The sequence below is a fragment of the Helicoverpa armigera genome, chromosome 10, assembly GCF_030705265.1.
Source record: "Helicoverpa armigera isolate CAAS_96S chromosome 10, ASM3070526v1, whole genome shotgun sequence".
NCBI lineage: Eukaryota > Metazoa > Arthropoda > Insecta > Lepidoptera > Noctuidae > Helicoverpa > Helicoverpa armigera.
The window spans coordinates 3,472,148-3,497,590 of record NC_087129.1 but is presented as its reverse complement, the minus strand read 5'-3'; the positions used below and the strand labels follow the sequence as shown (position 1 = coordinate 3,497,590).

General features: G+C 34.4%; 1 protein-coding gene across 2 annotated transcripts; it reads right to left on the bottom strand.

Annotated features, from left to right (window-relative positions):
* Positions 1–4: 4 nt before the first annotated feature.
* Positions 5–24,967, bottom strand: LOC110371863 (proton-coupled zinc antiporter SLC30A1). 2 transcript variants are annotated; one of them, XM_021328292.3, is made up of 10 exons: positions 24,467–24,967; positions 23,655–23,836; positions 22,073–22,295; positions 19,695–19,955; positions 14,029–14,204; positions 12,927–13,039; positions 8,772–8,895; positions 7,623–7,718; positions 4,760–4,908; positions 5–2,488 (listed from the first exon to the last, which is right to left on the bottom strand). In XM_021328292.3, the coding sequence occupies exons 2-10, from the start codon at positions 23,829–23,831 to the stop codon at positions 2,443–2,445; spliced, it is 1,365 nt and encodes a 454-aa protein (XP_021183967.1). In that variant the 5' UTR covers positions 23,832–23,836; positions 24,467–24,967; the 3' UTR covers positions 5–2,442. The 2 variants fall into 2 exon arrangements, with proteins under 2 accessions (XP_021183967.1, XP_021183970.1); XM_021328295.3 differs by lacking the exons at positions 5–2,488; positions 4,760–4,908 and adding an exon at positions 6,366–6,698 and having other exon boundaries at positions 24,467–24,966.
* Between the last annotated feature and the right edge of the window lie 476 nt (positions 24,968–25,443).

Below are 25,443 nucleotides of genomic sequence, written 5' to 3'. Positions count from 1 at the left end.
TCTGTTGTTTTAATACATATTTTTATTAATTGTGAAAACTCATTCACAACTTTTTTAACATTCGTTTTATGTCTCAACATTTTCAGTTTTCAAAATAATCATAATTCATTTAGTTATGTCCTGTAGGTGTCCATAAAATAGTTCTGGATAACACAAAATAAACACATTTTTAGTAAAACAAATACAAACATGTAGAACATTTCATTCAGTATTGAGATTTATAAAATGGCAGTTTCTTTAAAATTGCAATATTGATTTGAGTTTGGGGCATTGCGATAAATTCTACAGCAGTTTTTTAATTTTTCATCGCTTTCATGGGATCAAAGAGGTCCTTTCTCGACGCCTTATTTTCAGATAATCGGTTTATAATTTTCGGTTTGTGACATTTCATACGGAGTATTAGATGGCCAATCAGATTCTATTGGACTATTCTTCATATATTTTATTTGGTTATATTGACCTTTTGAGAGCATCTAGCTTTTCGAAGCAATATTTATGTAAAGGCAGATTTAAAATATAACAATACATCTTACATTATTTGAAGGAAGATCAAATATGGATGTAGCGACCATACCTATGGAAGGTACCATTTTGGAATAAGTTTGTAATAACAACTATAAAAATGCAACAGTAGGTACATCTTTGAACATGTGTGTATAATGTATAAATGGCTGGAAGTTCTAATGGAAACTGTTTTTAATTCGATTTTATCAGAGTTTATATTAAACAAAGTTTTAAGTTTAAATCCTTTATCAATTTTCTTAAAAAACTTATTGACTAACTCCGCATAATAATGAAGATATAGATAGAATAATGTTACTCTAATAAATGTAAAAGTCATTCGAACAGACAATTTCAGGGCGTAAGTGCAATAACTATTTTTGCTAACTGTGATTTATCTAACTAGATTATTATTGCAAAGTTACCCGCGAAATGCTCTAATGTCATCAACTATGAAATGCGAGCCTAAACCGGCTATTACTACTTACAACTACAAAATTACATCACATTTTTAAGTAATAATAACACTTTTCTTACAGCAAAGAAGGATAGATGCAAGTCTACCACTAAAATAATTTTCTAAACGTCCCAAATGAAGGTTTATATTACGTTTCACCATTTCTAATTACAATCAAAATTGTCTATATAATTAAAAAAAAATCACCCCTGTACAAAGCTACAGGAAACTTAATTGAACTTTTTTATACTTGGATCAGTTTGTAAATACTTTGACACAGGAATATTTAATTGCTTTGCCTTTGATACTATCGAGGAATACTTTACATAATTATCAAATGCATACATGTATATTTATATACAGATAAGATTGTGCGACACCCATTGTGTTGCGTCAGCCACGTGTAAGATTTCTATCAGTTCAATGACCCCGTTGTCCTCGTAAATTTCCTATAGCTTACAAAATAATTGAATAACAAAAATAATGCCAAGAAAATAATATTTTGAGCTAAAAAAATATACCTAATATGCATATTGTACTTCATGGATGAATCGTTGGAAAATTTATCAAAAACTGCTACGGTGCATTTGTTGAGACGTGCATTTTATAAAGTTCATATTTTGATACATTATAAATAAATTATATTTTACATCGTAGCATTTTACATAGAATATGTGAATTATTGTGGAGCCTTTATTATCACAAAGACTCATTAATTTTGTAAAATAATGTTGGAATTACTTCTATCTCACTATTAACAGGTAGGTACCAATATAACTGCTGTGTTGCTACGATGCACAATTTACATACTTTACTGTCGTCTTGGTGACATAAATTATTCTTACAACATAAATTATCTTCTATAGCTCACATTGCAAAGCATTCAACAACATTGTTTTGGTATAAACAACTCACACCTACATATTAGTTGTGAAATACCTCTTAATATAACATTAATCTCTAAATAAACTTGACGTAACTTTTGCTTACCTACTCTAATTAACGTGATTTTATAATATTTTATAATTTTCGACGCGATTTAATAATGCTATCAGTACAATATAGAGGGTTCAAGGTATGTCTAAATTCATTAATTAATATTTTTGAAACATATCACTATTGTATTTTTAATAACCGTAAAGCATAAATGAACCCTAACTATATAATTTTAAACTTTTTATTATACTAAGGAATTAACCGAATAATTCATGGAACAATTTAGTAAAGGTAAGTACTTATTTGAATAATACGAATCGTCGTAACACTAGTGACGTTACCTAAGATGTATCGAGATTTATCGAATTGAATTTTAGTTACAACAGCAGTAAATGAGATGATTCGTATATTAGATGATGAAGTGTAAGAAATTAATGATTTGCCTATAATGTTCGAGATGTTTTTTTTAGTAACAATGGAACTAATTTCACAGCTAATGTGTAGTGAAAGTGACGGCGTTAGACAGCGCGATCGGGCCCGGCCGGGTGTCACACCGCAAGCCGCCCGTCCAGCATTGGCGACGGGAGCAGGGAACTAAAAATAAATACGTTTATTAAACTCCCTTACCGTATTGGCCTGCTTCGTTTATTTGCCAAATACCTTAACATTAAAATATAAAATCGACTTATTTTTCTATTTAATTCTTAGCTTCTATTTTACTGCTCAAGCAAATGTGACCGACAGACTTGCAATTTATACATACTAACAAAAATATTGGAAAGCAGCCACTATTACATTTATAATAAAATAAAAGGGAAAGCATTAACAATTTTATCTACGTCATATCAAATACGCAGTAATTTAATTGTACTTTTTACCTTATGTCTGTCGGCGTTTAAAGATATCAGCGAAGAAAATGAAATATATTAGGTATGATTTAGTAATACTTGAAATGTTCAATATAGCCTCAGAATTTATGAATGGTAAATGCAGGTGTTAATTAACAATTAAAGTTGTTTCCTATGGGATTTGTAGGAAGACTGTAAATACACACACCGGCACAATTAGAGGAACACAAAAAAAAAGACGTTTTTTTTTATTTCTTATGAGAATATTTACAAGTGGCTCCTTTATTTTATTTATTACCCTCTTATGACATACCCTTTTGAGACTTTTTGACATCCCTCAATAATTTAACAGAAATTGGACCCTCATAAGTGTTTGTTGACAATTAGGGCGTTTAAGTGTTTTGGATAAGAAATTTGTTTATGCAGTCAATGGTGGCCCTAGCTCACTTTGTTGTTGTTACTTGGAGAATTAACATTGTATTGCATCGAAAATGAGTGATTTGCCCGCAACTGATGTCGCCAGAGCTGTGACAATGATCGAGGAAGGTCACACATACCGTTCAGTGAGTCGAAGGTTGGGTGTGTCCGTATCTGTGATCCACCGTAATGTTAAACGGTACAGGCAGACGGGGTCTTACGTGCGGAGGCGGGGACAGGGCAGAAATCGTGCAACCAGTGCCGTAGATGATCGTTTTATAAGGGTGCAAACTTTGAGAAATCGTCGTCAAACTGCAGTTCAGACCCGAAATCTTTTAGAAGAAGTGCGTAATGTGCATATTAGTGAACGAACAGTAAGAAGACGGTTAAATGATGCCGGTTTAAAGTCATACGTGCCAGCTAAAGCGCCCAAGCTTGAGGTATGCCATCGAGTTGCAAGACTAGCGTTTGCTCGTCAACACCAAAATTGGTCTGAAGAATGGAGTCATGTTTTATTCTCTGATGAAAGCCGATTTTGTGTCAATTTCATCGACGGAAGGGAAAGGATGTGGAGGCATCGAGGAGAACGCTACCATCAAGCAAATTTTACCGAAACGGTGTCATACGGTGGAGGGTCCGTTATGGTATGGGGTGGCATTACTTTGTCAGCACGCACGGCTTTAGTCATCATCGATGGAGGTTCTCTGACTGCACATCGATACATTACAGAGATCTTAGAACCCCATGTAATGCCTTTTGCTCCATTCATTGGCGAAAATTTTGTGTTTATGCACGATAATGCACGGCCCAATACTGCACGCGTGGTTACCGAATACCTTAGCGAAATCGGAATTACCCAAATGAACTGGCCAGCACGATCACCAGACATGAATCCAATAGAGCATGTCTGGGACATGATTGGGCGAAGGGTAAGAGCGAAAATTCCACCTCCCAGGAATGTTGAAGAGCTAAAGTTGGCGCTGGTCGAAGAGTGGGTCAACTTACCCCAAGAAATGATCGCGAATGTCATCATGAGTATGGGCAGACGCATTCAAGCATTAATTAGAGCCCGCGGGGACAATACAAGGTATTAATTAAGTTTTTTTTAAGATTTCCCCCACTAATTTAATTTTTACAATTGTTTAGAAAATTTTAAGATTCTCATTATTTGTTATTTTACTGTATTTTTACCAATTTTATTAATGTTTACTCCTAGTTTTAGTTGTGTCATACGTGTAACATGTAAACAAGCTCGAATTAAGTGAAAAACTTGCATTAAAAGCTATTATTTTAAAATAAAACTGTATTTTTTTTGTGTTCCTCTAATTGTGCCGGTGTGTGTATTTCCTCGCTGTTTTCTTAAAATTAACACACAGTGAAGGGAGCATGTCAAAATTCAACATATAGGGTGAAATAATAATAAATTCAAAAATTCGTAAAACATTACCAACAACATTTACTTGCAACTAACTACGACAACACTCACGACGTTCAATTCACTTCGTTAGCAACAATGTGATATCACCGATAGCTTATCGATATATCGATACAATCGAGTTGGTCCATCGCTACTAAGTTCCGTACTGGTTACTCTACTAACCCGCACTCTAAAGCTTCTAGGTTCCACGTGGTGGTTTGGCGGCCGGGGGCGGCGGCACCATTGGTAGAACACATGGATTCGGTGCGAGATCCCATGGTTCTCTGTCGGCACAGGTACGGCGTTACTGTGGGGGAAGGCGTGCTTTGCTCCTGTAACGTTTACAAAGCTAGTATTATATGAGGTTGGCTGTTTTGTTCAAGCACTGAAGTCTGGAGAAAATTAAAAAAAATGCCCCTCAAAGTTATTTTATATCGCCAAGTAGACCCAAGCATTGTGAAGGAATCCAGCCAGTAGGGTAGGTCTTGACTTACAAAAGCTCATGAAATTTTCTTCTTCAGTAGATTGAATTGTGTCCTACTTCAGAATCCGAGTTTGCAACCTTGAGCGATCGACCTTTGGAAAAACTGTATCAGTTTTTCATGAATATCTGCCACAGATAACGCCAAAGAGGTTGTCCGAGGTCTTTCAAAGGTTGAATACTCGGATATAAATTAGAACTCAAAATTTTGACAATCTACTAAATTAGAAAAATCCATGATTTTTTGTATCGCAAGCCATGTCTTCCAGCGACAAGATTAAAATCGAAGAAAGACTAGCTTCCAGTTTTTCAAATCAACCCAAAATACTCTACCGTTCACGTGTAACTAATCTATTTCAAATACAAGAGTCAGGTATATCTGATAACAATCAGTATATTATATTATATTAAATACATAGAAATAAAGTAGATACTTCAAGTGTACATTTTTAAGGGGCATACATACAGATAATGCCTAATGACTTTGTATAAAATACTTGATAATTTGCTAATTGGGTGTTTACCAAGTTACCTAATATTGGGGTAGGTTGGACTTGTCGCTTTTCCAATTAATATTTGCTTCTTCAAATATCACTCTTCATTTCATACCTACAGGATAATTTACTTACTATAGTACATATTATACACCCTACTACATCTACCCAGTTCAAAGTCAATAATGCAAATACCATTATCTATGACAAACGGCATAAAGTAAACGTTTACCTTTTTATAATTTCCGAGTAAATTGCCATTGGTTAGGCAATTTTCATACTCGATATAGGTCGCAACAATTACGTTGTCCTTCGGAAAATATGCAAAGATATCGATCAAACGGCCGAGTGGTCGGCGACTTCGTCATAAATTGATTAACAAGAACGCTATACCAATTAGTTGAAGACCACTCAAGCTAGAAAAGATAGGTACCCATTTTCTTTTGAATCGCTCAAAAGATAAATACATTTGTTCTTTGTTAGCTGGCCCATAGTATACTTAACTTTTCTCTATAGCATTTTTACAGGCAGATAGAAATATGGACTTGAGGAAAAGCAGGTTCCTAAAGGATTTCAAGGATATTGTGTGTGCTGTACCTTATAAATATTTGTGCACATGTCAGTACCATATACATACATAATAACCCAATACAAGTGTAACAGATTCAGTAAATAGTCGTGTGTAGATAAGATTATTTCTGCCACCAAGTCATGCAAGTGAATGTTTATATACCAGTATTGTTTCGGCTCTTTATTTAAACAAGTTGTGTGTGACATAACAGGTCGACTTTCATCTAAGGAAATCAAAGTCAAATCAAGTGTAAACATTTTACTATTTTTATAAATCTTTTACAACAAATGAACACAGCCTCGTTAACAAACATTTGGCATTAATACAAAATCACTTATGATTTAATGAACCTGTAATAATAATAATACAACTATATGATTCAACAAATAACTTCCATACAAATATATTTTCTATACATATAAAATACAATTAGTCTAACGATTTCTACATCAGTTTTCATTGATTCTTGACAGCATCGGATATGGGGAGGGTGGGGGTGATCGTTTCGTCCGCTTTCAACGCTACCATCTCCTTGAAAAAGATTTATCGTACCCTTATCGTTTCTAAAGTGAAAAACTGTAATTGAAATACAAATAATACTGCTAAGTTAACTGACAAATAAAAAATAAAATTAAATGAATAACGAAAAAAGGACCTAGTTCTAATACCGGACGAAAACGGACAACAAAACAACATATAAGCGAGTTTGGATCAAAAAATAAAAAGCAAATAGTATAGTATAAATTCAGTTTATTATGTCCATGCTCATTTCGTGAATATAGATAAAAATATATTCAAAGCTTCCACTTGATAACCGAGACGTGATGCAAGAAGCGTATTTGTAATACATTTACGAATATTTACTTGCATTATATGCTTAGGAAATTGTGCTTGCCCAGGCTTTATACAAACATTGTCAGCAATATCAGCAGCTACTATTTAATAAAGGCTATAAAAACATAACCTTCTTTATTAAAGACTTTCTCCGACTTTCGTGAACAAGAGCTCCTTGGTCGTTACCTAGTCTAGTACAACTATTCTTTGGTCCTAAATATATTTTATATTCAAAATTGTTCTTTACACTTTATACATAATATACAATACATACATATGTACAATGGGTAACTTCAACAATTATCCCAAAACCAATTTAGATACGGTGATTTATATTAACATAATTTGAACAAAAATAAACTTTTTACAATAAGAGTAAATTCGGGTAATTTACACCACTTTAAATTCATGCGTTAAACGATTTGATTTCCTTAAATACATTTACCCGCAGATCTCGAAACAAGTCTTATCTAAAGTGGTTAATAAATTCATAAAAGATGGGAAAATAGAAATGAGGAAATTGGAGGATTAGTAAAGACAGTGAGGTATTGAAAGTATAGTTTTGGAAGATAGGAGAATTGGTTATAGGAGCCGAGGTGTACGTTTGTACTGTTAATAAGGCTCAGTGGCTAGCTACTATATAATGTCTTCTGGCAAGAGACGCACCTGTTGGTTGGGCCCACAACACGTCGCGTTGTGACACAGGTCGTTCGGTGGACAGTGGAGGGCGCACGGTGCTTCGGCTGAGGCACCGCTTATTATCTGTAAGAAAGCACGGCATATTTTTAATAGATGCTTTTACACATGACAGGATTTTTTACTATAATCATTCAAATACTTTGGGGGTGTCGTAGCTAAGTAACCGATACATAGGTCGCTCGACCTCTACGCTTGGCAAGTTCGGGGACCGAAGTTTGGCCCGTGGATATTTATTTTTAGCAAACAGTAAGGGTAGTCAGAAGTCAGACAGTCTACAAGCAAGGGTTATCGGGGTGACCAGGTAACTGTACGTTGTAGAGGTCAGACAGGAAGCCGCTTTAGTAAGATTGGAAGCCGAATCCCATACAATTTTATTAAGAAATCGTATGACTTTTATCGCTGTTACTTTGACAGGTGTCATGACCAAGTCACTTCATATTACATTATGTTACTAGGTCCCAGTGTAAAGTACAAACGGAAGTGTACAGGAGTTTCAATATTGCTATCGATGATGATGGATAAGATACGATACGATATTGTACGATTAGGAGTATTTGCATACCTACCAATAATGTTTACGTCAGACCCGTGTTATCGTCTGGTGTCTGGTGACCTTTTATTGAATTCATTGTTGCTATATTATGCAAATATATACTATTTCATCTTTGATAGTAAATATAATTAAATGTTTACATTACATTTGAAAAACGTAGAGTTCAAAAGAAATATTTGTTTTATAATGATAAGATTATATCTTAATTATGATAACAGTTGCAATACTTATTTAGTGTTGCAATAATTTTGAAATAAGGATAGGTTTTCAAAATATTACAGTTTCGAGGACACTTTTGTAATAATATTATGATCTAATCAGATTATTGAAAACGAAGTAGCGCCTCTAGATAACATAATAGAAAAACACAATCAACATATCCACGTTATCTAGGCAATTCATCAAATAGTAATAAAATAATAATATTTATTAGTATTTTATGGCAACATTCGGCAATAAAATAGTTTATGCTATGTATTGAGTTTACAGCAAAATTACGATTTTTAAGATAGGAACACCGATAAACGTCACGATTCCAAAAAGGTTTTAGTTCTTACTCTTACCTCGTTTCCACCTAAAGGCAGCTCAACGAACTCTGGCTGTATGGTGGTAGAATGGATGCCCTCATTGTGGAAGAACTCTTTCACCTTCTCAGCAATCTTCATGTACTCCGATAGATTTCTACACCTATAAAAATAAATTTGAAATATATTAGGAAATGCTGCTTTCATTTTGTTGGTTTGTTTCGCCCCGATCTCCCCTAAATATATGGAAAGAAATATTGAGGTAGCATTAGCAAGATAAATTAAGTTAGAAATGTTTTTCTCATAGCAACTAATAAAAATCTTCATCATTTTCTTGGCAATAACTTCGTTTCGTATTATTTTATTTTCCTTGTTGACAGTTTTATGGTGAAATAAAATAGTACAAAGGTACAGGATAGTTTTGACTTTTATTAGCTGCTTTTGTTTGCTATTTGTATAACAATAGGAAATTAAATACTATACAGACAATAAAATAATATAGACAATTGACATAGCGGGGAACTTTATTAACGTATTATTCCTCTGCCATATATTCATTATAATTATTAGAAAACATAAAGCAGGCCATAAAAATCGGAAAATATAATGGAAAATGTTTAAATTAAGTTTTAATTGCATTCAGTACGTGACCGGTTGCTGTGGCTTGAAAATAAGATGTTTTACAAGCCATATTCTCACACAATGACGTTATAATTTAAACAAAGAACGATTTATCATTGATTGTTATTTCAACACTCGTTAGTATTGCTCTTATACTTTTAAATATACAATGGGGATGTGTTTACAATATTTTTCAGTACGGCTCCTCAGATTTCAATATTTGGTGATGTAGAAACATTTGCACTTTGTTATTGAACCTGAGATCGGATTATACGGCATCAAAGTCATAATTAATTTGCTAAAAAAATCTAAAATATTGGTCCAGTAAGAATAGTAAGGGCAAATTGAAGATAGGAGTGCATTGCACTGAAAAAAAACTCATAATTTTCAAAACATCAAAGTGGAGAAAATAAGACAGGACAAGACTAAACAAAAACACAAATAAATGATACAACCACCAACGACCTATTAATAAATGACAGACATGTTTTTTGTTTTTAATATTTTCAGCCAAGCCAATGATTCGAACGTCCCAAAGGTAGAGTGAAGTGCACAAAATTTAATTTATGCTTTATGGGGTCAATAATTTAATAAAAAAGCCACTTTCACATACAGCCAGTGTAAAATAATGGCGCCAGCGCATTGGTTCATTGACATTGATTCTGGGACAAAGACTAGTTTGGATTGGCTGGTAGCCAAAAGCAATTTATACGAGATACGTTTTTCAAAAACAAACATTACCGGGTGAGCTGGAAAATTGTTTTTGTATCGGAGTTTTTAATACACGGGTAACATTATTTGAATTTGTTCACTAGCACTCAAGTACCTATAAAGTAAAATGTAAAATTATTTTACACAATCTAATATGCGAATTAGATAGGTACCTATACAGAAACAGTGTCAACAGCAAATGACTTTCTTGAAAACTAGAAAATATAGAAGGGATTACATATCTTTCACTCTATCGTAATTATCTTTTGTTACTGTTTAAATAGCACTGATATCATAATTCTAACTTTCTACACGTGTATGTAAACAATACACACTCATCAGTTTTTGTTCTAGAGAGAGTACAATGAAGATTATGTCATAAGCTTTTTGTTACATCAGCAAAAATTGCGGAACAATAATATAGTAATGCATTGGCATTGATAATAATGTGCAGCAGAACATTACATATTTGTTTAAGGCTAGGCTGTTTGATTGAAGACAGACTCTTCAGTGCTTATCAGGCTACACTAAAAGGCTTTGCTTATCACCTAGCTATTGACACGTACAACGCGACAGACTGTTAGAGGGAAAAGTTTCGAATGTTTAGATAAATACACTCTGTCTGTCTGTGTATATATATTTAACGTACTTGACCTACTTGCAATGGACAGGTTCTGATTTGTACGCTAATTCGTACAATGTTACATTGACAATTTGTCGGAATAAAATTTAGTTCGCGATCGTACTGACATTGATATTTTGATAATGGGTGTTTATATTGTATTGTAAATAGTGACATGAAACAAAATAAAGTCTGCAATAGTGCACTACTGCACAGTGATATGATTAGATTGCATCTAGAGGAAATAATGTACCTATATTGGACGTCTTTTTTTGTTGAAATTATTAATTCAATAAGCTGTTGTTATCTTAATTAGAGACCTAAAGCAACGCACGTTTACTGAAAGAAGTTTAACAGAACATAGCACCCTTTGGCACAAAAGACCGTTCGTGCAAAGAAATTTCTATAGCGTACCGTCTAACCCAACGACTATAATTCCTAATTATCCTACGAAACAGGCTGTACAAGAAATCGTGCCAACATTATTCCCAAGTATTTTTAGTGGTACTCAAGTTGGCCTAGTTTCCTTTAGACTTTTTTGTCACGTAAGATTTTTTTTGCTTGGAACCTTTTTTTGCAGGAAAAGAAATATGTATTGCCGCACTGTGGTTTTTTTATACGCCGTGAAAGAGGAAAAAGTGTTAATAAACTATTACAGAGTTCGTATCAAAGTTAAATTAAATGCAAATATTAATTTAAAGGCTGTGATTGATTAGTCAACAAATACTTTCCATATCTGTCTGACTAATCGAATATTGTCATCCATTTTGAAGCGGTAAAAGCTTTAAAACTTTCGACATTTCATGACCATCCATCATTGCTAAAACAAATGAATAACAGAAAAAGGCTGGTTTTAAGTTACACGTAACAATTGTGGAAGGGGAATACCCGTCAGAGAAATGTTTGTATATAAGTTCCTGTGAATAACCCCTTTTGGAAATCTAAAAAAAAAACAAGGATCATTTTTATGGCTTGAAAAGCTTTGTGGTTTGGTTACAAAGTTATGTAAAAGCGATAATAGGAACCATTTTTTATGTATCACGTGTTGCCAAAACACCATTTTGTACGGGTCTTATATAGGCCTGTTCCAATTCTTATAAACACTATACAGGGTTACTGGTAAGTAGACCGCATCCTTTCGGGAGGTGATAGTATACGTCAATACGGACAAATTTGACCATGGCATACCCTGGGCAAACACACAAAGTCCACAAAAACGAGTCTTTTGACTAATAATGAAAATTAATACGTGTACCTAGACGACTGATCTTGAAATTCGATTATCTTCAAACGGGTTAACTTTTGCCCAGTGTATCCCATGGTCAAATTTGTCCGTATTGACCTATACCTACTATCACCTCACGAAAGGATGCGGTCTACTTACCAGTAACCCTGTATATGTACATATTACAAGTAATACCTCTTCCATTAATGGAGTAATCCAATGATCTACTAAGGGCAAACCTAATAAGGCAAAGACAATCGAATATTTTTTTTTGCAATGACACCTAACGCGACTTTGGGATATTTTCATCATATTTCTGCAAAGATATAAATGAAAGCATTTGTTTATTTACATGGGGTTTTATGATTTGTTTTATTTACAGCTCATGATTAATAAGGCTGAATCAAACAAAGACTGAAAATACCGAGAAATGCGTCTCAAGGAAGGTGTCCCTATTTTTAGTATTTGCAGTGTAATGCTGAAAGGTGTTTAATGAAACTGTACATTCAGATATCAAGGAAGTATTCGTCACTGCATAAAATCTCCTCAAACAAAGATAGCAATGCATCTTGACAATATTCCTGCTTGCATTTGTTTCGCACAATTATTGTCAAAAGAGTTTTTATTTGATCTCATTTCTATTAAATCGCCACTATGTCCTCCTTTCATGTGAACGATGTCTCTGTTTTTTCTATTTAAATCCGTATCCCACTTCCAGACACGTGAAATGGATGTCAAGAACAGTTTATTTAGTATTTTTATAAAATGAGGTTTGTTTAAATGACTGATAACATAGGTAGGACTTACTTTCCATGCTTACTAATAAAGTGTTACTAATTGTCTGTTTGCCACATAAAGCTGCCGATGCAATTACCGTCTTTGCGATAACACGTTATTTTGAAGCAAAAATGGAGTATGTCAAGCCTTTAAGCTTCTTTAAGATCTGCACGTACACACGTACCTTTACTATACTCCGTTATGACATTAAAATTTAGTTGAAAAATTGTTTACTCACCTAATATGAGCGCTGGCGATGATTCTGTCTCCAGCCAGCTGCCACACATGAAACTCATGGACGGCCAGAACGCCGTCAACCTTTTCCAACAACCGCCGTTGTATCGCATCCACCTGGACAAATAACCAACGTCACTATACCACTTAGGACATTCAACCAACCGGAGACGACAATGCGCTGTCTTTCCCAAGTTCCCCTCTGACAAAGTGCATAGAGAGTTGTGCGCACGGCGGCTCCGATGGTTACGTGCTCTAAGCAACGTTATCAATAACCAAACAGTTGTAACACCGTTTATTTATCATCGTAGAAAGAGGTGGCTCGTGTCGAAAAGTAAATTCAAAAATAAAACGTCGCGAATGTTTACACGGAACGTTTTGATAGATGTGTTTTGTTTTAGCTTTGTATCGATGGGGGTTTGTGTGTGCGAATTTGGACTCTATTTGTAGTGGGTTTGACTTTTTAATGGCTTGAGCTCAGTAAGAAAAAGGTATCCATCAGATAGGGTCTGATTGAGATACTAGGCGTTCCATTAGCAAATGGAATTGTAACTGTAAACTTTCTAGGAACGCAATCACACTTTGTTTAGTCTAGGAATCGATATAGGCCTCTCGTTAAGTAGTTGCGCGTGCGACCACAATATCTAGCTAGTACAATTCTACGAACCAGTGGTACAATTTATTGTGGTGCCGTTAAACTGCGGAAATGTAAATCGGAAAAAGGAATTCCGCAATTTGAATTGTGCATAATGTAAATTACAAACAATGTATATTTCAGCAGTAGATTCAAAGGTGTCAGGTTGCGAGATTTTCTTTTGTTATTTATAGTGTATCAGACCGATGAAAATTGACAATGGAGGTATGTGAAGAGAGTTGTGAAAATATACGCTGCTGTCAAAAATGAACATTAATCTTTCTAATTAGGTATCTCAAGTCAAACAGCAGACATAGACCCAGACATTTTCTATACAGCAGTAGGTACAAACAAATGACTATCTCTATGACAACAATAAAACATTGGAAAAACGGCGACACACCAAAATAGGTTGCAATCTAAAAAGTTCCTACCACAAAAGAGGCCATATAATTAAGAAAAAAAAACTTACCTGAATATGAGTTGGCACAGTTTGCAGTAAAATTAACGAGGACTCCCTCAGCAGCGGCCACACGGACGCTAGTATCAAGATCACTAACACTATACTGAGCGCGGGATCGATGTAGTACTTGTACTCCCAGTCAGTCAGCCAGACTACTAGAGCTGATCCTACTACGATAAGGGATCCTGGAACAAAGGATTTAATTGTTAGTTGAAACTACTACGTACGGTAGAATTACGAGTAGTAAGTCTTTATGAATATTTTATGGAATTGCTGTTGAAAAATATTTCGAACGCAACAGCATCGCAATGATTTTAAATGACAATCACGTCAGCCTCGGTTTATGTCGCTAAGTTTGCTTTTTATCCATGGGATTAAAAATATCGGCCATAAATGGTAAAATCGAAGTGCAATACACATCTGCCTTTTAATTCCAATAACTGGAACTGCATAGTGATAAGAGCTTAGGTGTTCAAATTAAAATTTCCCATGAATGTCACGTAAAATAGGTTATCTACGGGTAAACAAAATATTTTCAACGGTTTTCATATCAATGACAAAATAGGGGTTATCAAACCGCCATGTGATAAAACCAGGTGTTTCACATGAGTTAGTTAACACATATGATATGCCTATTTGGTGTGATTCCCCCTTAAAAAATCGATCATGAACTAGGTACTTATCTATCAGAAAAATCGATTACTTTAATTAAACTTGTAACTATTTCATTTATCGATCAATTTCGTAATTTCTCACCGTGCTAATCGTTAGGTACATTTATAGCTTTGCCCTTGAAAGTAAAATCATTGATTATTCGACCGATGATCAGTGTTATGATCAGATAAGAGTAACGTAATGATAACACACCTTTCGTGAAATTAGTACAAGGTGACTACTGTTTCGCGTTTGTTTTCGTATCAAAATAATGTCAATGACAGTCAACATAGAATTCATGTTTACATCTTTTTAATCTATCGGCCACTGGCTTATTTGTTGTACAAATATTGCTTAATTCAAAATGCAAACTGTATATTTAGTGCATAGTAAAATCTAAAGCTGCAAAACCTTGAGAAAACTTTGTTTACCCGACTGCGGCCAGCGAAAAGGAGGGTAATGGCTTTTCTTTTAGGCATCGCAAAAAAAAGTCTAGCGTTTCTAAAAACATTTTCATTTTACGACTGCAAAACAGATGCAACGAAGTATTTATTAGTACCAATGACAAATACGTGTGCTACTTATTCCTAAAATAAATAGGTCCAGTAGTTTTTGAGTTTATTCGTTTCAAACGTATGAAACGAAACATTTTTCCTCATTCAAATATAGCATAGCATAGATAAATAAACTATCAATAAAAGCCTAGTTCTGTTAACAATTTCACTGGTAGTGCCTATCCTTGAGACGGAATAAAGTATGAAACCTTTAGAACTTAATGGGACATAAGTGGTTGCGATTTCCTCAAATGGCTCTTCGTAGAAAGATGACCAGTTGACGTGTTTCAATTTTCTTTCTATTCTAATGTGCTGTTAGCATTTATTATGCAAGGTATACCCTTTTGAAAATGAAACCTTTAAACTTCAAAGGTCGGGTTTAATTTGCAAGAACGGATCAATAACTTTAACAATAGCTGTTTACAATAACATTGTAACGTACCTGTGAATAATACAATAGTTTAAGGACTTCAAGTTTGGTGTTTAATTTGTATGCTTCCTGCGAACGTATAACGTCGTAAGTACTTATATGTGACTTTAACGTTGGTTTTAATAGGTATTGGTAAGTGAGACTACATAATCATTCTTACTAATAAAAATGCCAAAGTAACTCTGTGTGAAGGGCTTTCACGCCAAAGTAGTCACACAGATAGTTTAGAGCATGTATCTATCCCGGAGGTTAGCTCCTTTTTACTCGGGTGCGGGGAACAAGTAACTCGGAGTCGGGACGCTGCCTGGTGGAGCAGCCGGAAAAACAAGTTATTATTTTCAATAATGTAAGACTGCAAATAGGCGTGAGATTGCAATCACTAATCAGACATTTTTTAAATAATTGTTGACAACGATAAACTGCCAAAACATTATTTTTAGGGATTTAAATTTATATTATATAGTCTAGCTTTGTCAGGTCGTTGACCGTTTAAGATAATTGTCAGACTGTATGCTCAATGTGACGTAGGTATATTTTTACTACTAGCTTTTCTGCTGTGGTTTTACTTACTAACGACTATTTGCTATGGCATGAGTACGATAGGTTTAGGCAAACAGAAAAAAAGCTAACCACCAACCACAAACCATACACATGTACTGATAACTGTTAAACTTAAACGATGCATTTAGAGAGTTCCTTGACAGTTGGTTTACCTATACGTACCTACAGCAAATTTAGGAAGATGTATGGTATGGTATGTATTTCCCAAGAAAAAAAGTGCAAAACTGGCACAAATAGAAGCATGCTAAAGAGGCAAGCCATTGAACGCACAAAAAGAAAAAAAAAATTAAACACTGCACCGCGATATACGATGCGATAAGTGCTTGTTTGATGTATGTAGTGCGCATTGCCCTATTTAATTACTCAAGGATTAAACTAAGGCGTGTAAACAAAATATTAATTTTACAACACATGATAATCACGATTTCAATATAAAAAAGCAAAATATTTACACATTTTGTAAAGATAAAATAACGTTATCTTCTTAAATCCCAACTTCGGAATGTTATTGCGAAACTTTGCATTCCAAAATCAAATAACAAAAAGTTGCGAGACCAAGAAATGAAAAGCAGCATGGAGGTTGTAATCAATAAAATAGACAGCCAGTCTCATTATCGATCAAAACATGAACGAGACTTTTATTCATCTTAATCGTTTTTTTTTCAAACTCTTAAAAGCTTTTTATGCGAGTTGGTCACGGTTATGTTGGCAATTTCCTCATGGAAAGCATTTAGCCAATGTCAAGGCAAACTTGGCGATGGCTCAAGTGCACCAAGGTTGCCAGCATTAACCTAAAAGAACCTTCGCCGTCAGTGAATGGAGAGTAGCACAGTAAACAGTGTGTGACTTGCGTTGAGGGGTCAAATTACTGTTCTGTACTTGGCTTGTATATGAGAAAATGTAACCTAATGGCATATGGATATCTATAGTAAAATAATAAAGAGGATTGGATTAGATGAAACCATTTTTGTTTATTTGTATGTACTTTCAAGGCACCGAAACTACCTAACCGATTTGATAAATTCTTTCATCGTTGGAAATCTACAGTATCCCCGACTAACATACTAGGCTATATTTTATCGGGTAAGGTAAGTGCCCGCGGGACGTGGGAGAAATCGCGTGAAAACGGGTAGTAAAACATAAAAATAAAAGTAATATATTATATTTCCAAAGGACCAACTAAAACCAACTTTCCTAAAGCGGACATGAAAACCGAATCTGATAATCTGGTATTTTCAGGACCTACTCTTAATTTCATTCGCTTAAAAAAAAATTTTTGATGCTAATTCTATCCTCAATTAAACTTACGATTGGATTAATATCAAACATTATTTTTAGCAAACAAGGTTCGACAACAATTTTGGCACTAAATTGGCACCGCTATTGTATCGATACTTATTTAATCCTAAAATGTATGACTGTGACAACAGTACATTAGCAAGACAATATGAACCCAACGCCTACGATATTAAGTAACATACTTTCCATAATACTTAAAAAATTGCGTGGGAGTTACTCAGAATAAAGAAATGCGTCACTTCGTTTTTTTATCAAGTAACATGAGTAGGTTTACGGTTATACGATTATGCAATAGTTTCTGTCTTTACAACTGGAAATACCAAAAGATTAATAGTACCTCTCGTAGAAAATTATAAACAATGTTGTGGTTTTTCTATGTATTCAATTAAATGAATGAATTCTCAGAGATATTATATGAATCATTTCATACGCTTAGTAGTAAATTTAAATTTTAATACGTAGGTAACATTGAGATATCCTTCGAATTTAGTTTTATTTATTTTTTGTTTGCACTGTTTCAAATATTTCAATTAGTTTTTTGTCTAAAAACTATTATTTCAGCAGACTTGCGGGTTTAATTTTATATTTTAATTTAACAAAATTACACGACACACGGATAACAAACAATATTATTTACAAAAATCCTCTTTTAGTAACCTTTTCAGTATGTAAGATTTTATATATTTAGGTATTTTTTTTAAATTCTTTAGTATTCCTACAACCACATAGGCAAGGCTCGGCAATGTAAATTTAGAAAGAATAATAATAAAAAAAACAAGCAATCGCCTATTCGGATCAATGGCGTGAATTTCACACGCGATATCACAAACGGCCGATAGGTAGTGCTAACCACTAGTTCAACTAAACGTTTCTAGGCTAAGGCAGTGTTCGTTGACCTAAATGAACGATGCGAGCCTAGTGGGGACTATAATGTTCATCAAAGCAGATTGAATATGTAATTCTTGTCTATTATGTAGGGCTTAATCGTAAGAATTAATTTTGTTATATAATTTATCGTGAAGTAGGCGTATACAATAAATTTTGAAAACGTAAAACAATCAGGCAAGAAGTCATATTTATGCTTATTTACTCACTGGTTATTTAAACTAGTCATATAAATATAGGTAAAATATTTCTATTTCTACTCAATTCCGTAATGCAAATATGCAAGATTTTCCTTGAAAATGTGGTGTTTATTTTATGAACCAGTTTATATCCACTGGTTAGAAAATACAAAAACAATATAAAGCAGTCTTCAATTAACGTTTATAATACCCGTGTAATGAATTGCGATAAACCGCAAAATAGATTGCCTTTAGAATTGTCTGTCGTTGAGTGAATGCAATTAAAATCCAAGCGTAAACAGTCGTATCTGACTTTCCCTCATTATTTCATTTGTTTACCGTATGACAGATTTCTATTTTATTTCAACTTCTGAATAGTGGTGTAAAATGCACGTATAATGAAAATGCTTCTGGGAAAGTTTTAACAGGTACGTTTTCCAGAAGTGAAATTCTATTGGAAGATTTCTAGTGTTGCTGTCTACTGAAAGATTTAGGAAGCTTACAAGTGGAATGAGTTGTTTTTGTTGTAAATATCAGAACACTACGAAAATGTCAGGGTTTTCGAAATGTCGGAGGTTTTGAAAAATAAGGCAAGGTGAATTAAGTTACACTATGGATGATTGTCATAGCCAATTTACTAAATAGGTTTAAAACAAACGAGTGTCAAATGAAAGAGAAAATAACATAATAGCCAATGACGTAATTACTGGCTGGCTAGACATTCTGGGTATCGATAGCATATCACAGTATTTATTTTTCTTTTGCATGCGAGCCTGATTGTGTTCGTGAAACAATTGAGAGTCACTTATTTACCTTTTTGTGCACGCAAAAGTATTGTTTCCATAGCATTTAATTTACATAAATGTATTGTAAATGTATAAATGTATAGAATACAGTATTTCGTCATTAGTGCTACGTCCCCAAAAACCAGCATTCAAAACAAGTTTGTTTCTCTCCCCAACAATTGAAAAAATTAAAACATAAACATCAACTGTATTTAAGAACTCCATAGCCCGAGGATAACCCAAACTTCAACTGATACATTCAGTAATTTAAGCCTCGAAAAGACTCCAATTAAAATCTTAGAGAGCCAAGATATTCAAAAGTACTCACCTAAAGCATCAGAAAGTATATGCAAGAACACGCCCTTCATATTCATATGTCCGGGATCATGCGCCGCTCTGCATGGCGTCTGCTTCTTATTATTTGGTACTTTGTCCGGTTTTGGCGGGACCATCTCGTCAGTCTCTTCGGTATCTGTGGCGTTGTGGCCTAGGGCCATGTCAGCGTTGCTATTGACTATTTCAGTGAGGTGCCTCACGTTCGCGGGTGGTGGGACCCCGCCGTGAGAATGGCCGTGACCGCCGCCGTGGTCTATGGTACAAAAGAGGTTTGTTAATAAACATTATCGTGACTAAAAAGAAAAATACTTCATTAAAACCTGTAAAAGGAGAAAAAATATGAAACTCTCTTGAACGTTAAAAGATCTTAGATTATTATTACTATATTTCATTAGGAAATGTAAAGGATCTTTTGATACAAAAACAAATAGTATCCACTTAAAATGTAGAACAAGTTGTATCGGTGATTATGATAACGTATGGCGCCGTCCGAGTTAACATTGTTTTGGTACATACCTACTTTATGTTATTATTAAGTATGTACTTTTATTGTATTTTCAGTAATAAAACCTTGAGTCATCGCAAAATTCGCAATGCAACGCCATTTTTTAATACTTTTTCAGCCACGTTTTCAGCATAAAGCTGAGCTTCAACTTTTAAGCCCTACTTCGAAACTAGACTCATATCTAGGCGATGATACTCGTCTGCTTTTGGTTAGAAGCATCGTGTAAATAAAACTTGGTACAGTACAGACAGAAGTCTTTTCAATTCTATACCTACAGAACAAGAAAATGGGATGTGGACCTAGAAATTATATTTGTTTTAAAATTCGCAACAGTTCTGCAAAATCTTGATAGTACAGAATTCCAATAAAATTCATTGAAATAAACGCACATTATACTCGTAGTAGGTACTTAACGTAACAATTCAAACTCGATAAAAATGTACGGTAACAAAACACATCCTACCGGAAAAGATCGGTTAACCGCTCTTCGATAGGAAACACAGAACAAAAAGTTTGAATGCCAGAAGAATTCCGAATTCAACTTGGATCATGTTTAAAAACAAGTAATAAATATTTATGATATAGGTCCACTACCTGTACCGGTCGTAAAGAATGTTTGCATTATGTGACGCAATGGCAAGGTCGAAATACAGTTAAGCATGAGTTTGTATGTTAGGCTACACCTCAAGAAGGTTGGTAAGGAAAAGGTCTATAAATTAACTGAACAATGTAATATTTTTAATTATTTAATTTCTGCAAATATACCAAAGTGAACACGAACTGACTGAATAAATTGACTTGACTGATAAAGGATTTTAGGAAAACGATTGCGGAATTTATATGTATAACCAATTAGATGGGATAAAGAAACACGCAGGCCTATCGAACGCATTTTGAATATCGAATTATTGCCTTCGTGATGCCTAACACAATGTTCAAATGTTCAAAAGGTTGGAATGTAGACCAAACATAGATTATAGGATTCATTTTTTTATCCCTGGTCTTAGTAAGGAGGTTGGAAAACTAATTTGACCCATTTTGAGTTCAATGTGCGCGTGAGTTTACGCATTTTATCTACCTATTGATAACTTGTATTTATTTATACAATTACTATTTATCGTTTGTTCTAAACAAGGAAAATATGTTGATCAATACGGCGTGGAGCGAATCGATTTTATAGATAGGAATTTTGCAATATTCCATTGCGAATCGTGTCATTACTATTATGTTTTAAACGGTATGAAAAGGTATTTAAAACATAATTAGATTTTTTATTTGAACCTTTTTTTTTCTTGTTTTTAATGAAGTAGGCTTGAAAAGACGAATTTAGCTGCCATTGCTGCCAAATTCTAACAATTATAATTTTGCAGTGAATTTGCAGTAAACCTGATAATTTAATATGCGATTTAAATAACAGACCTGTTTTCTCGATAAACCGTGACGATTTAGCTGTCAATCTTCGTCATAGAAGCGTTACGAAAGGTTATATAACGTTATATAATGAGTCACTTGGAGAAATTTATACGATTGGGGGTCTAGATTAATCGAGATTGTGATTCATACTTGGAATGCATAGTAAATGAGACACCAAAGAAATTCTTTTGTTTTAAAAAAAATGTGGATGGTGTAGGGCGCATGTAAACGTTGCAGTAGGTAACTCGAGTAAAGTATGAGAGAGATTATAAAAAGGATGAATTGCAGTTTTTGTTTTCGCACTAGTACCTCAGTAGCAGAAAGTTATAGATCACTTTGTTTGTTTTAGATATAACATACGAAAACTGTATCACAATCAGAGTAATGTAGACTTGCAGTCACGTCCAAGTAGACGAAATCATTCAAAAAGGTTTTATGCAGCAGTAACTCACCATGGAACAGAAACAGTCCAACAATATTGAGCAGCAACCCGAGGGTTCCGACGGCGACCAGCAGCCTCGCATCGTGTATCATCTCGATTTCAATGAATCTCTTCACAGCCTCCACGGTTATGCTGAAGCATAGCGCCACGAGGAACACTGCGTTCACGAGTGCACCTAGTACTTCGGCGCGGGCCCACCCGAATGTATTCTTTGACCATTTCTTTGGCGACATCTGGGTAACACAAACGAGTTATTAGTTCTTTGGTCGTATTCTATCCTATTGTAAAAGTGTATCAGGGGCGGGGTTAACCCCGGATTGTTGAACCCGGTAGGCTTTGGCCCTGGTGGGCCACACTAGGGTTTACGGAATTTTTTTGAGGAGCCCGTGGAAAAACGCGCACCGCCGACACGGGCCTGTCGTCTCTTAGGAGACAGGAGGACGAAGAGCCACCCAAAACTCACCGCCTATAGACCCACGCCTATGGTGACCGGGAGTCATCCCTCGACAATCAATGCACCCCATGTTTCGTGGGCCTGATCTCTCTAGAAGATACCTATGTATCAAACTTATCATCTTGACAAAATGCAAAAATCCCAATGATCAAATTGTTTTTTAATTTATTCAGTGACTCAATCTGCCTTATGCAGCATCAGCAAAAGTATGAACTGTATATTTTTTATAGTATGAGTCATAATATTATTATTTATATATCCTTGAATGGTGTGATACAGGGAGTTCACTTTTTCCCTAATATGCAATAGTGATGATGTCATGAACAGATCGCTACTTGATCAATGTTGTGTTATGTATGAGTAATGAACTGATGTTTAAAACTATGAGGTAAATCTTATTCAAGGAAAATATTAGTTCCTGTTTGTGGTGAACCTATGGTATATACACATAGAAAAGAAAACCCACACAATTAGGTGCCTAATTCTTATTATTTGTTCTTGAAAATATTGATAAGAAAGTAGGCAATTTGCTTTTGTAGTCCCAGCAGGTACATGCTAAAGAAAAATAATTATTATGAACTATTTTTATAACATTTTATTTTAGTCATCATCATCTTCCTTCATTCAGCAAACATTTAATTTTTTTTTTTATATTTCTTTGTCATCTCAGAAGTAATATTCTTTCTAACCATGTTGACATTCACACAACCCATCCATAGATTCTTTGGTTATTTAGTCTAGTTATAGAAATAAAAACATTTGCAGTTGTAAATAATTGAATGTAACTACAATAACATCCAACATGTGAATATACTACAGACAATAACACAAAGGAAGAAGTGGCTGTATGATATCAAAATAATGTTGATTGTTAACATGAATTAAACAATTAATTTTCAAACATACATAAGTGGCGGCAATTATCAGCCATCCTACTAATAATATCATTGCAAAAGTTTGTATGTAAGAATAGAGGTTTATTACTCTTTCACACAAAAGCTATGGGATGGATTTTGATGAAACTTAGACATAACAGACTAACATGTAGGCTTTTTATATGGGTAGTAGTTTCTATAAGTCAGGGGTGAAAACATAGAAAACAGATAGTATATTTACATTAATCGAACAGCAAACTTACCTTAACTGATAAAAATGCGATAACAAGTGCAGCAACATCGCTCAACATGTGAAATGAGTCGGCGACAAGGGCCATTGAGTTGGTGATGTACCCAACGATCAGCTCCACAAAGAAGAAGCTGCCTGTCAGCCATAGCATCGACAATAGTCGGCACTTTTTCCCTGAGAACCTCCCCATGGTTTCTAAACAGAAAAAAAAACATTTATGAATCAGATATGCATGAATACTTTATTGACACAAAACTCTTTGGAATTAATTTTTTTGTTGTTTTGGGAGATTAGTTAATGAGACTTGTATATTGTTAGTAATATTAATGTATTTTAATGCTTGAAAAACAAAATGTTTTGAGTGAGACAAAGAAGCTATTCAGAATCACAGTAATAAGTTTTAATAACTGTGACCTATTTTGTCCTGAATTGTAATTTAGAACCAAGTAATTTAAGTTACCATTTACACTTGTGGCCACACTTTTGTGCAGTCAATAATAATATAAAGTAACCATATATTTTTTTAATAATTTGTCCTTAAGCACAATTCTCTGATAATCTTGCTAATCTAAGACTAAAACAATGCACCATTGTGTCAAAATTACCACATGTTTATAAATTCTGCTAATATGATATCAACCTGAGCATTTCTCTGAAAGACAAAGTGTATACAGCAAACAAAAGGCTTACACCTTGCTGCCACCTAACATATTCTAAATGGGCAATTGTTAATTCATATCAGGAATAATCTTGACAGTGAAACACGCGTGACTCACTGTCGTGAATATTTCCAAGATTTTGGGTCAGCAAAAAAAAGATACTTACTTGGTATTAAATTCCTGAGCTGCGGTGGCGATACTAATCTTCCATTAGGTGCTCATAACTCAATGGTACACTAAATATGCACACTCATTTCACAACAATAGGTTAACGTTCTAATACAATATTGATTCTACTCTAGCCAGACATAAACATAGAACACCGCGAATGCTTGATAACGTAAACATTTAACACTACTGGGTAAATCGAAAACAAATATCTTCTACTGTTGACCGTTGATTTCTGTGGAAATAATCCCATAGAACGATAGTAATGATATTCTAATGTGAAAGCTGATGGGACAACCGTGTCGCTACAAATTTTTATACACTTAAAATTTTGTTTTAAAGCCAATGAATAAAGAAAACAGAAATACGTTTAGTGCGCCGTGGATAATGTTATTTCACTTTATTGTAACTAAATTTAAGACGAATCGCTAAGCTCGATATGTCCCAGCGAATTCCACACAATAATCTGTTTGATCCTGTCTGCTGTCACACTGATATGTCAAATCAAATTCAATATCTATTGAACCAATATCGACTAAGATTTGGAAAATCGACTAATAGTGAATGTTGATAGCGGAAAAGAAAAACTAATTAAATATTTGTGTTTCTTTTCAGATCGCAAGAAATATTTAATTGGTTGTCCTCGCTTTGATTTACTTATAAAAGAAGTGCTAATGAGGCTCTGTAAGTTCTTTTGGCCGCCATCGAAATTATACTATTAAATAAAAGAGGAGAGTATCAGAGAGCCCTGAAGAAGACCACAGTATTTAATTTTATAATCCCAATATCTGAAATAAATAGTACCTTCAACATCTATAAGCTAGAAGTTCACGTTATTACGTTCAATTACGTATCTTTCTTTATATTTACTGTTACTGTTACTGTTACAGCCATTTTTATCGTCCCACTGCTGGGCACAGGCCTCCTCTCACATGGAGAAGGATTGAGCATTAATCACCACGCTTGCTCAATGCG